The 14,098-nt window shown below is 41.8% G+C and overlaps 1 protein-coding gene across 3 annotated transcripts in view; it reads right to left on the bottom strand.

Moving 5' to 3' along the window:
* The window catches only part of LOC125466615 (NAD kinase-like), an 86,981-nt gene extending 79,895 nt beyond the window's left edge, over positions 1 to 7,086 (bottom strand). Inside the window, exons 1-2 of one of the 3 annotated variants that reach the window (XM_048561366.2) lie at positions 6,911 to 7,086; positions 6,502 to 6,727 (exon numbers count right to left, since the gene is read on the bottom strand). In XM_048561366.2, the coding sequence (XP_048417323.1) occupies positions 6,502 to 6,677 (176 nt within the window). In that variant the 5' untranslated portion in view covers positions 6,678 to 6,727; positions 6,911 to 7,086. The other 2 variants (XM_048561367.2, XM_048561368.2) reach the window with 2 other exon arrangements.
* Between the last annotated feature and the right edge of the window lie 7,012 nt (positions 7,087 to 14,098).

Raw genomic sequence — 14,098 nt, 5'->3', positions numbered from 1 at the left:
AAATTTGAGAGAGTGCATACATGAGGATCAATGGTCAGCACAACATCGTGTCTTCTATTACCATCCTGCCTCCTTTTCTTGTTAAATTATAACACTGGGGAACTTCTAAACAATTCTAGTTGTATCCTTGAACAGAGTTTTTATAGTTGCTGAAAGGTCTCAAATCTCAACTGGAATTTTTTTCGCAGCACACAGCCATTGCTTTCTGAGAACAGTGTCTGGAGGTTAGTCCTCATTTATGTGAAATTGACGACCTGTGCAATATCAAGTCAAGTTCCTCTGCCTGAACAGTTTCTGTCCGCCAGCTTCCTCCAGGATGACCAACTCCAGACATCTGTTTTAGCTCCTCCCACCTCTCACCCCATACCACTGGCACTATATTCTCCACTCTCTTGTGTACATTAAACCAGAGCATTTGAAAGCTTATCATATGTTCAGCCATCAGATAAGTTACAAATGCCACTGAATCCATCTTCACGCCACTAAAACCACACTCTGACATCGATTCCCTTGACATGAGCTTTGATTGCTACATCCTTGGCCTACTCCACAAACTCCAATGAGCCTGAAATATGGGCTGCCTGTTCCATTCCAGTGTGGAGTCACATTCACCGCATTGCCTTGATGTCACTGACTCAGTGACGCCCATTCACCAAAAGCACCACACACATCTCTAAGGCCATAGCCAAACCTTTGCCACTTCCTCCAGCCATGTATCCTCTCTTGTAACTTCAATACCTAAACCTTTTCCCATTGGGGTCAACAATGGTGTTAAAATCTCCAAATGCTTTGATCCTACTCCCAAACTCTGCCCTAAACCCCTTCACCTCTCCAGTTTCAAAAACCTTCTCAAAACCATAGTACTAATCTTTCCTTTTATTACTCAATCTCAGTCTCAACCCGAAACATCAGCTTTCCTGCTTCTCTGATGCTGCTTGGCCTGCTGTGTTCATCCAGCTCTACAACTTGTTATCTGTAAATCACTTAGGGTTGTTTTCTAAAAATTAGAGTGATTACAGATGATGAATTAAAAAGGTGACAATATTTCACCGAATCTTGCGCCTGTCAGGTATTGCTCTGTCACATGTTCACTCCTGGTTCACAACCTGCCACCTTTCTACAGGCCATAAAACTAATTCTGGAGGTTCAGCGATTCATTGCCCTGTTCAGTAACATCCAACACTCCACAATAGCTGACCCATTGTCAGAAAGACCCACATCAATAATAAGAAAAATGAGGCATTCTCAACTTATTTCAAACTTCCTCATTCAGTTCGATCACTTTCTGAAGCTACTTTGCCAAAGTTCTGTTCACTGATTGCTGCAAAGTTGGTACACACTCTGAACTCTTCCCAATCTCCCTGTCCATACGCAGTGCCCCACCTGCACCACCCTCATCTTCTCAGCCTTCAACTTCATTTCTAGATTCCAACACAATCTCCCTTTACCCTATCACACAGTCACAGAATCATACAGCACGGAAACAGAACCCTCGGTCTAACTCACCCATGCCACTCAAGTTTCCCAAACTAAACCAGTCCCACCTGCCTGTGTTTGGCCCATATCCCTCCAAACCTTTTCCATACATGTACCTGTCCAAATGTCTTTTAAATGTTATATCTGTACCTGCATCTTCCACTTTCTCTGGAAGTTTATTCCATAAATGAACCACTCTGTAAAAAAAGATGCCCCTCAGGTCCCTTTTAAATCTTTTCCCCCTCACTTTAAAAATACGCCCTCTAATTCTGCACTACCACTACCTTTGGGAAAGGACCTTAGCTACTCAGCTTATCTTTTCCCCTTATGATTTTATAAAGCTCTGTAAAGATCATCCCTCAACCTTCTATGCTCCAGTTAAAAAAATGTCCCAGACTATCCAGCCCCTACTTATAACACAGACCCTCCAGTCTTGGCAACATCCTGGTAGATTTTTTTCTGAACCCTCTCCAGCTTAATAATATTCCTTTTATAACAGTGCAACCAGAACTGGACATAGTATTCTAGAAGAGACCTCACCAACATCCTGTACAACCTCAACATGTCTTCTGAAATCTCATAGTCAAAGGTCTAAGCAATGAAGGCAAGTGTGCTAAATGACTTCTTGATCACCCTGTCTACACGTGATGCAAATTTCAAAGAATTATGTACCTGAATCCCTAGGTGTCTCTGTTCTACAAGGCCCTACTTTTAAATGTACAAGTGCTGCCCTTGTTTGTTTTATCAAAATGCAATATCTTGCATTTATCCAAATTAAACTCCATTTCTCACTCTTCAGCACAGTGACCCAATTGATCAAGATCTCTTTGTAATCTCCTTCACTGTCCACTATACCACCAATTTCGGCGTTATCCACAAACTTACTAACAACGCCTTCCATATCCTCATCTAAATTATTTATATAAATGACAGACAAAAAAGGACCCAGCACTGATCCCTGTGGAACACTGCTGGTCACAGGGCTCCAGTCCATAAACAACCCTCCACTCCAACTCCTGTCGTTAAGCCAATCTTGTATCCAATCGACAAGCTCACTCAATCTCATGTGACCTAAACTTTCCTAATTAATTAGACTACCATGAGAAACCTTGTCAAAAGCTTTACTAAACTCCATGTAAATGTCTACGACTCCATGCTCATTCTTTTTGGTTAGTTCCTCAAAAACACACTGTTTCTCCTCACACATAACCATGCTGATCAACTCTAAACAATGGTTGCCTCTCCAAATGCATGGAAATCCTAACTTCAGAATCCCCTCCAACAACTTACTCACCACCGAAATCAGACTCACAGGTCTGTAGTTCCCAGGCTTCTCCTTACATCCCTACTTAAGCAAAGGCACAACATTCAGCACCTTTCCTGTAGCTACAGATGGTACAACTATTTCTGCAACGGGCCCCACAATTTCCTCCCTAACCTCCCACATTCTTGTTATATGCTAGATCAGGTTCCAGAAATTTATCCATCTTTGTATTTTCTAAGACTTCCAGCACGTCCTCCTCTGTAATGTGAGCTGTTTTAAAAATATCAATGTTTACTTCCTGGAGTTCTCTTGCCTCCATTTCTTTCCCCACAGTAAAACATGATCTAAAATTAATCCTAAAGAGCTTTATCTAAAATCTTTCTGGAAAATTTTTAATGTTTTGGCCTCAATTTCCTGTGGCAGAGACTTCCACAGGCTCCCCGATTCTGCGTGAAAAACATTTCTTCTCCTCAAAGAGAGCTCTTTCTGAACGTTCAATAGCTTTACTATCGCAATATTAAATTGAGACTATTGCAATATTAGATGGTCATAAGCTGAAAGCTTTTAAAAAGCCACCAGGGCTCTATGTCAAGTTCCATCAGCTATGGGCCTGCAATGGAGATCCGTGATCTCTGATATAAAATGCATAAAAGACTTTGGAATGGTGATCAATGGTCTCTATTACAAGGGACCCATGTTTCCCACTTTGGGATCAGTGAGACTGTAATGCAGGGGAGCAGTTAGGGAAATGGCACTATTTTCTGTACAGAGCTGTACATCCTTCAGATGGGACGTTACACCCTGACTAACTGTTCGCAAACATTTTAAGACATGATCATAAATTCATCTAATGTTATTGGGGTTCCTGCCAGTAATTCTTCAAGCACCTGACCAAAAACACAAGTTAATTTATCGTTCACATCCTTGTTGTTGATGGGATACTGCTCGGAGCAGAACACTGCTTCATTTATCTGCAAACCAGTCAAAAGCTACTCAAAATTCATGTCTTCGATTGTGAAACACCAACTGGAGCTACGTGCCACATATACACAAATAAAACAAAATACTGTGGATGCTGGTGACTGGAAATGAAAATTGAAATTGCTGGAGAAACTAATCAGATCTGTCAGCATCTGAAAACAGAAACAGAGTTAACATCTTGAGTCTGGTATGAAGAACTGAGACTCAAAACAGTAACTGTGTCTCTCTCCACAGATGCTGCCAGAGTTTCTCCAGCATTTGGTTTTTATTTCTCTCTTCACCAGTCTGAAGACTGAATGGACTCAGACACATGTTGAAACCAAAACATTGAAGACTTTCAAGAAAGAAAGAAAGGAGTCCGAGGGATGATCTTATGGAGGTTTACAAAATCACGAGTAGCATAGATAAGATGAAAAGCAAGAGCCTTTTCTTTAGGGATGGGTAGTTCAAAACTTGAGGGCATAATTTTATGGTGAGAGGAGAAAGATTTGAGAGGGACTTGAGGGGTAACATTTTCACACAGCGTCATTCCTATGTGGAAAGAACTTCCAGAGGATTCAGGTACAATTACAACATTTAAGAGACATCTGGACTGGTACATGAATAGGAAAGATTTAAGGATAGAGGCTAAATGCAAGCAAATGGGACTAGTTCAGTTTGGGAACATGGTTGGCATGGATGAGTCGGACCAAAGGATTTGTTTCTGTGCTGTATGACAGTCTACTCAACAGAATAAAAATGGCTCAGGATGTGAACATAAAAAAACATACAATTCATACATTTGTAAGATTAGATTAGATTCCATGCAGTGTGGAAACAGGCCCTTTGCCCAACAAGTACACACCGCCCCTTGGAGCATCCCACCCACACCCACACCCATCCCCCTATAACCCACACACCCCTGAACACTACAGGCAATTTAGCACGGCCAATCCACCTAGCCTGCACATCTTTGGACTGTGGGAGGAAACCCACGTAGACACGGGGAGAATGTGCAAACTCCAAACAGACAGTCGCCCGAGGCTGGAATCAAACCTGGGTCCCTGGCACTGAGAGGCTGCAGTGCTAACCACTAAGCCACTGTGCCTCCCCAAATGTTAATAACAATTCGTTATAATACAGTTGCAATGAGAAATTTCAGATCAAATTCTGAATAATTTTGAGCAAAAAAGCTGGTGCTTTAATAAATAGCATGTAAGTAACATCACAAACTTGTGTTGGAATCTCTGCATTTGTCCACAGTGCCAGCAAAATTACTTCATAACCTTCAGTACATTCCCTAATGTTGTGGTTTTCTCTATTACCCTAATAACAGCGTGGGTTTAGACAAACCCAAAGCAGCCAACCTGTTTAAATTATTACTGTCTCTCAGCAATATGGCTCACTAAGGATTAACATGCGAGGGAACACACTAAAGCTTGGAGCAGCTGCTGCCAAGGTGCAGTGGGGAAAGACCATGGTCTAAGGTCTTCCCACTGAAGGTACAAATGGGGTCTGTTCCATTATCAGACCCTTCCAGTGTCTCAAATATATGATGTAAATATCAGTATTGGATGTGTAAGAGGGGTCTCTGGTTTGTCTATCATCAATCTCTAACATTTGAGCGTTTACTTGTTATGAAACTATGACACAATCACTATTCTATTCTGCAAAGTTTTTTTTTAGAAATAAAGCATACCTTTGAAATAAAGGAAAGATCAACTGGAGGCAAAAACAAACAAAATAAAAGAGAAAGGTACCATCCACTCAGGTGTTGGTAACACTATTTGCAAAAGATTTTGCAAAATCATCTTCCAAACCATCAGGTTATTGTTGATTTGTCAGGATGCAACATCTGGAGGACTGGTCAAACAAAACACATTGATGTTGCTGCCATCACCTGCGACAACTCACACCCCCAGCCCTCAAACGTGGCATTCAATCCAGAAACTAAAGCAACATTTATTTACAGAGAACAAACCAATCAGCTCCCTAACTAACTTCGATGGCCCGATCTGCACTAGAAGATTTAAGCTTGCAGTATCCCCTCCATTCACACAGAATCATTAGTGTGGAATCAGGCCATTCAGCCCATCAAGACTGTACTAACTCTCTAAAGAGCATCCCACCCAGACCCACGTCCCCATCCTATCCCTGTAACCCTGCATTTTTCATTGTTAATCCACCTAGCCTACATATCTCTGGACACCAAGGGCAATTTAGCATGGCCAATCCACCCTGACCTGCACATCTTTGGATTGTGGGAGGAAACCCACGCAGACACAGGGAGAACACGCAAACTCCAATCAGTCACCCAAGGACTCATTCACTCTATGTAGACTTTACTACATCATTTTGATACACTAGCCCCTGACTTTCAATAATTCCCTCTCCTCTGCAGTATGTGGGGAGATAGACTTTAGTGTGCTCCTTTTGAATAGTGACAAGAGTCTTTTATCACAAACTACAGCTCATACCGATCAGAATTTCAACAGAAAACAGAAGAGAAATTTAAACAAACAAATCCAGTTAAAATAATCCACTACTTTACAGTACATTTTAAGAAGTCAAATAAACATCCCAGAAATATCACAAATGTAGAATGATGAATTCTTGAATTGCACATCAATTATACTAAAATAAACCTGGCACGGTACCAGCCTAAACAACCTTAAAATCCTGTCATTAAGACCTCGGGGCAGGGGCAAGTTAGCGTTCTCCTTCTCCTTCCTCTTCTTCTCTTCCTCCCACCCACCCACCCACCCACCCACCACCCCCGGTCTTCCCAGCCTGTTAGTTACCTGTACACCTTCCCACTGCCGACCAGTGCTGGGGAAGACGACAGGCTCCTGGACTTGGCTCTCCCTCTGAGTTGGGGCCCCCCATCGAAGTCATCACCGCAGGAGCAGCAACAGCCCAACTCTTGCGCCGTATCCAGAGGCTCTGGCCCGAAAGACATTTCCTGGGTGCAGTCCATCGTTGGCTTTTCAGGAACTCATGTGAAAACAAAGTCCACGCTAATATTGCCTGTTATTAAGAAAGATAGAGAACAAGGGAATATATGTTTTAAAATAAATGAAACGGAGCACATACAGACACATCTACATATCCAAAGCACAGAGTCTAATCCCAAAGTAATAGTTGTAACTGACATCTTTGGATACATTTGGTGACCAATAGAAATGAGGGAATTCCCAAGTTGTTACTTACTGAAACTTACACGGTTACAATGTGTCTATTTCATTGGAAGCCGTGCGCTTGCGCCAGCAGCTCCACCCGATCAACGCCCCCTCCGGCCCCAGGCATCTGCTCGTTAAAGCGGAGCCGGAGCGGCGCCGTGCCTGTTAGGCCGGTTACCGGACCAGGAGCCCAGGCTTTAACTCCGCACCACCTTCCCCACATGCGCACTGCCGCCCTACCGTAAGAGCGGGAGTACAGGCGCAGCTCATTTCTCGGACAGACGTCGCAGCATCTGTGAGCACAGCGGGCAAGTTAATGTTTCGGGGCCAGTGACCCTTCTTCAGGACAGCTCATTTCTGCCCAGCTTTCAGCCACCTTCCTGAAAAATGAACAAAGTGCTTTCCTTCCCTCCCCACCCCACCAATTCCCCAGTTTTCAGTGCAGCATTTATAATAGGATTAATCTATGATCAGTTAGCTGGATGGCTGGTTTTGTGCTGCGGAGTGATAGCGATAGCAGTGGTTAAATTTCTGCAAGAAATATTGCAGATATTGAACCCATGGATTACCATGTTGGACCCTTCCCTGATGTGGATGTACCAGTGTTGCACCGACACTAGGTTACAGTCTTAACAGGTTTATTTGAATTCACAAGCTTTTAAAGCACTGCCCCTTCAGCTGAAGTGATGCGCCCTCACCGGAAAGAGGAGCAGTGCTTTGACAGCTTGTGATTTCAAATAAACCAGTTGCCTGAGATATGGTGACCCTCAGGTTAATTCTCAGTGTTTTTAAGGAGGCCTAAATCCAATCCCACCTGCTTCAGAGGTATGCAATAACATCTCTGAACAAGCTGATCAGAAACTATGTAAACCACCACAATTTTTCTCTCACTAATGAGAGCGCAGGACTAAGTACCTATAATCTACAACCCTACTCATCTTTTATCTTACCATCCCTGCCCTTCATTGATCTCCTATCTCTCAATGTCTCAATTTGAAAATTCTCATTCTCCTAGTCAATGACCTCACTCCTGTCCTGTCTCAGGAATCTCTCCAGCTCCAAAGTCGTTGAGTCACAGGACTTTTACAGCATTGAGTAGACCCTTCAGCCCATCATGTCTGCATCATTATCAAGCATCTATCTTCCAATGTTGACCACCACCTTCTCAATGGCAATTAAGGATGGGCAATATATCCTGGTCCAGCCAGTAATATGCATGTTGCAGAAGTGGATAAAAAAATTCCTATTTTCCCCCATTGGTCACACATTTTTGCAGTCCTCTAAACCTTGCTGATCCAATACTTCACCTATTGACAAGAACTGCAAGTAGTGAAGATCTGAAACATAAACAGCAAATGCTGGAGAAACTCAGCAGGTCTGGCAGTGTCTGTAGAGTAAAGAAAGGTCTGAAAGGCGAGTCACTAGACCCAAAACGTTAACTGTATTGCTGCCTCCGCAGGGGCTGCCAGAATGGCTGCGTTCCCTTTGTTTTTGCTTTGGAATCTCACCTGCTTTTAGATGCTGCTTGAAACCGATCTCTTTGATCAAGCTCTAACCCCTTGTCCTTTAAGTGTAAGTTTTTGGTTGGACTCCTCTGAAACGCCTTGAGACATTTTGCAATGTAAGAGGTGTGAAGTTGGACCTTCTCACTGAGCACCTGATATGGATGTTGGGAGATTTCTATTCAAAACTGCAAGGCTAATTTCTTCCCAGTCAGAATTCTGAGATAATCCAATCTTGTCACTCCACACATGTTGACGGAAGTGTTCTGTTTTCAATAATCTGGTTTTTGTGTCAGATCCCACAGCAACTATGTTGTAAGAGATTTGAATAAGTGCAGCAAATGTTCTAAACACTGTCAAACCAAGCTGGTGTAGTTATTTTAATCAACTTTTCTGTCACATCTCACAAGCTTGTGGAACATGACCCTCTGGCTCAGTAACAGGGACTTTACCACTAAGCCTCAGAGCCCTGTCCAACTGCTGTATATTCTGCCTTCTCAGGTAAAGTTGCACCACTTTCAAATATTAGGTGGGCCTTCTCACATTAATATTTCACTAAAATTACCGCATCATAATTTCTTGCAACTTTCTTCCAATCCATTATTACCTTTCCCTGAAAACAGCCAGAAGATTATTATAACACTATATTAAAATCTTTGGTGATTATAATTTGTTGCCTTTTAAGTTATTCTTCACACCACTGGCTCAAGAATGAAAGCTAATGGACCCAGCAACAGTAGAGGACATGAGTTTGTGGAAGTCCCTCATTAAATTTCCTGGACAAACAGCCCAGTGAAGGAGGCACATCCACTCCCTGCCAATTGATCCAGCTGACTGCACTTCATGAACATTAGCCAGACAGAAGACATAAGCACTCAGAGATAGCAAGAACTGCAGATGCTGGAATCAGAGTCAATACTCCAGTGTGGAGCTGGAGGAGCACAGTAGGTCAGACAGCATCCAAAGAGCAGGAGAGTCGACGTTTCAGGTTTACAGCCTTCATCAGGATCCTTCATCAGTCCTGATGAAGGGTCTTGGCCTGAAACGTCGACTCTCCTGCTCCTCAGATGCTGTCTGACCTGCTGTGCTCCTCCAGCTCCACACTCTGTTGGCTCAGATTCCAGCATCTGCAGTTAATCCTATCTCTGAGCGCTTATGTCTTCTGTCTGCACCAATGGAACTATTTTAGCTGCAGCTTTAGTGGAGTAATACTCAGGGAGTGCTGCTTTATCAGATATGCAGTCTCTGAGAGATTAAACCAAGTTTCAGGAGAAGCAGTGATGCTGTTTAAGTTGGAGCAGATTGTTCTCTGGTTTGCTGAAATTACTTCCAAACACGGATTATTTGTTCATTCATTCTTTTGCTGTTTCTGGAATCTCACCAGGCTGCAATTTGCTGGAGTGTTTTGCTGCGTAGTATAAGTAGCTGTACATCAAATTATAATCCACTGAGGGTCAAGCATTATGGGGCCTCAAGGATGTTGCAGGATGTGGCCCTAAATCCCAATTCTTTCTGTAAAGTTGGAAGATGACACTGGGGAAGTGACGCGAGTGCTATTATTGCTGGGCTTTTTATCTAGAGAGCCAGGTAATGTACTGGGGACTCAGGTTTGAATCTTGCCGTAGCAAGTGGTGGAATTTGAATTCAATAAAAATGTGGAATGAAGAGTCTAATTAGATCATTCATCTAATGATGACCATTGCCTATTGTCAGAAAAAATTGGCCGGTTCACTAATGCCCTTTAGGGAAAGAAACTGCCATCACTACCTGGTCTGGCCTACTTGTGACTCCAGACCCAAAGCAATGTGGCTGACTCTTAACTATCTCTGGGCAATTAGTGATGGGCAGTAAATGATGCTGCCATCCCTTGAATGAGTAAAAAATTATAATGTGAGGTGATGGTGTAAATTTACAGAGCACAGCCTGCCTGTGAATTAGACCACGTACCTCACAAGTGGTAATGGAACAGTAATGTTGTAATTAATACCCTCTCACTGGTATATAATTGATGAAAAACTGATATAATCAGATACATGCATTTCATGAACTGTCATTCATGTAACTAACTTGAATTACTGCTGATGCTCTATTGAACTGTCGTGGTTTTTCGAAAGAATCTGTTTGTATTTGAGATCTTTTTCAAAATTAGCAATCTACCTGCATCCCAGTAGCAAGAGGTGTAAAGGTTTGCAATAATTCATCCTCAGCTTTAACCTTCAAAATTAATTAAATGAGGAATTAAAGATCATCCTCTGATGCTGCTCGGCCTGCTGTGTTCATCCAACTACACACCGTGTTATCTCAGATTCTGCTGCATTGGCAGTTCCTATTATCTAAATAAAGGAGGAGGACGTTTTTTGTTCAATCCTTTGAGAACCCTGACTTCTTCCAAAGCCGACTTCTTACACATCTCCCACTTCATCTGCCTCACTATTAGCAACCATGCCTACAGCTGAGGGGAGCTTTAAAATTTAGAATTCCCTTCTTAAGTAACAAGGTAGTGATTGACCAAGGCCCTTTCTCATATTTATTTAACATACATTCTTTTCCAAATGGGCAAATTAGAACAAACATGTGAGGAAATCAGTTGTGAGCTGGACAGAGACTCCAAATTAACATAACACAATAATCTGGAACGCCATAACAACTCAGAGCAGTGGCCCTGAATGCGCCGTCACTACTGATATAGAGCACCCCTTTCACCCCAGACATTTCTCCCCCTCCCCACTGGTCAACACATGGACTCCCCAGGGCATACTGCTTTCCAGCTCCATAAGAACAAGGGGCAGGAGGAGGCCATTCAGCCCTTGAGCCTTGATATATTTCTTGCTGATCTCATCTTGGCCTTAACTGCACTTTCCTGCCGTCCCCATAACCCATTACTAATTAAAAATCTGACTCTTTCTTAAATTTACTCCATGTTCCTGTGTCTGCTGTGGTCTGAGGGAGTGAATTCCACAGACTCATGTTCCTTTGGGAGAATTTCTTTCTCCTCATTTCTGTTTTAAATCTGCTATCCCTTATCCTAAAACCATGACCTCTCAATCTAGATTGACCAACATGAGGAAATATCCTTTGTATGTGTATTTTGTTAATCCCTCTTAGGATCTTATATACTTCAATTGGATCTCTTTTCATCCTCCTAAACTCTCAATGGTATAAGCCTCAATATCGCTTCATAAGACAAGCTCTTCATCTGTGTAATCATTCCAGTGAACTTTCTCTGAACTGTCTCCAATACAACTACATCCCTCCACAGGTATGGGGAACAAAATTGTACACTGTACTCCAACTGTGGTCTACTAATGCCTTATAAAGTTGCAGGAACACTTCCTTACTTTTGTATTCTTTTTCTTGAACAATATATGCCAAAATTCCACTTGCCTTCCTTATTACTTGCTGTACCTACATAATAGCCTCCAGGCCAGAGATTGGTGGTCACACAACCTTTGAGCACAATTGATATCACTAGATTTTTGAGAGGAATCTAACAACTAAGAATGGGGCAGGAAGGTAGAGTGGATGTGGTAGATCTGCCCTGATCTTAGTGAATGGTTTGAATGGCTGAGTAATCTTCTGTAATGTTCTTAAAACTCCACCCCACCCTTTCTCCTTGTTTACGATCCTCCTTAAATTCTATCTCTGCCATCAAGCTTTTGTTTTGGATAGTCACCTTCAGCAACATGCCCCTCTTTTCAGTGAGATTCAAGTTCTGTCCAACCAATCAACAATCATTAAATAAGTAAAAAAGAAAGAACTGCAAATTGGAAATAAAAAGAAACGATGTTGGAATAACTCAGCAGATATGGTAATGTTTGCGAAGAGAGAAACTGATTTAATGTCAAGTCTGATACGACTTTTTCAGAACATATTTCATAGATATTGCCCCTTTCAGAAAATTAATTTATCTCAAAATGGAACCTGAAACTGAAGCATAAATTTAATGGTTTTTTTTAGTCAAATTACTATCAAGCATTTGTCTTCATTTAGAATGCAAAATTTGTCCTTAAACCTTGATAATTTGGTGTTAGTGAGGACCACTAATTTGGAATTAGAATGCGGGTTGATCCTCAAAGTTGGTAGGAGTTTATCCCATTGGAAGTACAGGCTCAGTTGGTTGAATAATCTTTGTGAACCCATACTATTTAGTTTTGTTTCTAATAGGCTTCACATGGCCTTAGCTTAATAAAAACTGAAATAACTGCAGATGCTGTTAATCAGAAACAAAAACAGAAGTTGCTGGAAAAGCTCAGCAGGTCTGGCAGCAACTGTGGGGAGAAACCAGAGTTAAGAGAGGTGGCACGGTGGCTCAGTGGTCCATGCTACCTCACAGCGCCAGGGACCAAAGTTCAATTCCATCCTTGGGTGATTGTTTGTGTGGAGTTTGCACATTCTCCCTGTGGGTTTCCACAGGGTGCTCCAGTTTCCTCCCACAGTCTAAAGATGTGCAGACCTAATGGATTGACCATATTGATGAATTGCCTGTAGTGTTCAGGAATGTGTAGATTTGGGGGATGGGTCTGAGTGGAATGCTCTGAGGGTTAGTGTGGACTTGTTGGGCCAATGAGCCTGTTTCTACACTGTAGGGATTCTATGAAAGTTTCAGATCAATTGCCCTTTCCTCAGGATCGTAGCTAGGAAAATATCAGTTTTTGTTTTTGATGTTCTTAGCTTTCTTTGTGCATTCAATTGCAAATTTAGCAAAACATATAATTTTATAGTTTGTTCGATCAAGTGAAATCAGCATACGTCGGAAACATTGATGTCTAGACTCACTCATGAATTTCAGCAATGTGGTGATGAGTTGTCCGAGGAAATATATTGTAACATGAAGTCAGCATCCCCAGGAGTTAAGAGGAACAAAGGCTACTCAGAACATTGAACACTAATGCTCCGTCACTACAAAGCTGTTTGATTATTAACATTAAGTTGATGGTAATAATCCCAACACCTGAATGGTAGAATGTTTGTTAATCATATATAATTTTTATATTTTGTTAATTAATCATAATTTTATGAAGGAATCTGTGTGAAAATTGTAAAAATCTAGGGGATTCCTTTTCTCAGGATTAGTTCAGGCATATTATAGACCCATTATCATTTTTAATTAATCAAATTTTCTATGCACCTGGGTCTCTCTCTTGGGAGAAGGAATTCATAATTGCAACGCTAACTGATCTCCCTGAAAGATGTTAGTATTAACAATATGGCAGAAGAGAAATTTAAAGGGGCTTACATATTTTGCTACAGGGCTATTTAAAGGGTTAACACTCCACAGAATGTAATATTAAATTGAGATTATTTTCTTTACTGCTGTACTGACATTTATTCTATCTTTTTACTTATACATGGGATATGGGTATCACTAGTTGGGCTAGCATTTATTGCCCATCCCTAATTTCCCTGGGAAAGGTAGGGCTGAGCTGCATTCTTGCTCTGCTGGAGTCCACAGGGTATAGGTACATCCACAGTGATGTTAGGACTGGAGTTCCAGATTTTGAGTCAGTGATACATTTCCACATCAGGATGGTGAGTGAATTGGAGAGACACTTGCAGAGGGTGGTGTTCCCATGTATCTTTTGACTTTGTCCTTTGAGATTAAAGTGATTGTGGACTTGGAAGGTGCTGTCTAAGGAGTTTTGGTGAGTTACCATCTTGAGGATGGATTACACTGTGTTCTTGAGTGGTGAAAGGAGTGAATGTTGATGGTGGCTGAT

Source organism: Stegostoma tigrinum, chromosome 28 (assembly GCF_030684315.1).
Source record: "Stegostoma tigrinum isolate sSteTig4 chromosome 28, sSteTig4.hap1, whole genome shotgun sequence".
Taxonomy (NCBI): domain Eukaryota; kingdom Metazoa; phylum Chordata; class Chondrichthyes; order Orectolobiformes; family Stegostomatidae; genus Stegostoma; species Stegostoma tigrinum.
This window is presented reverse-complemented; position numbering and strand designations above follow the sequence as displayed.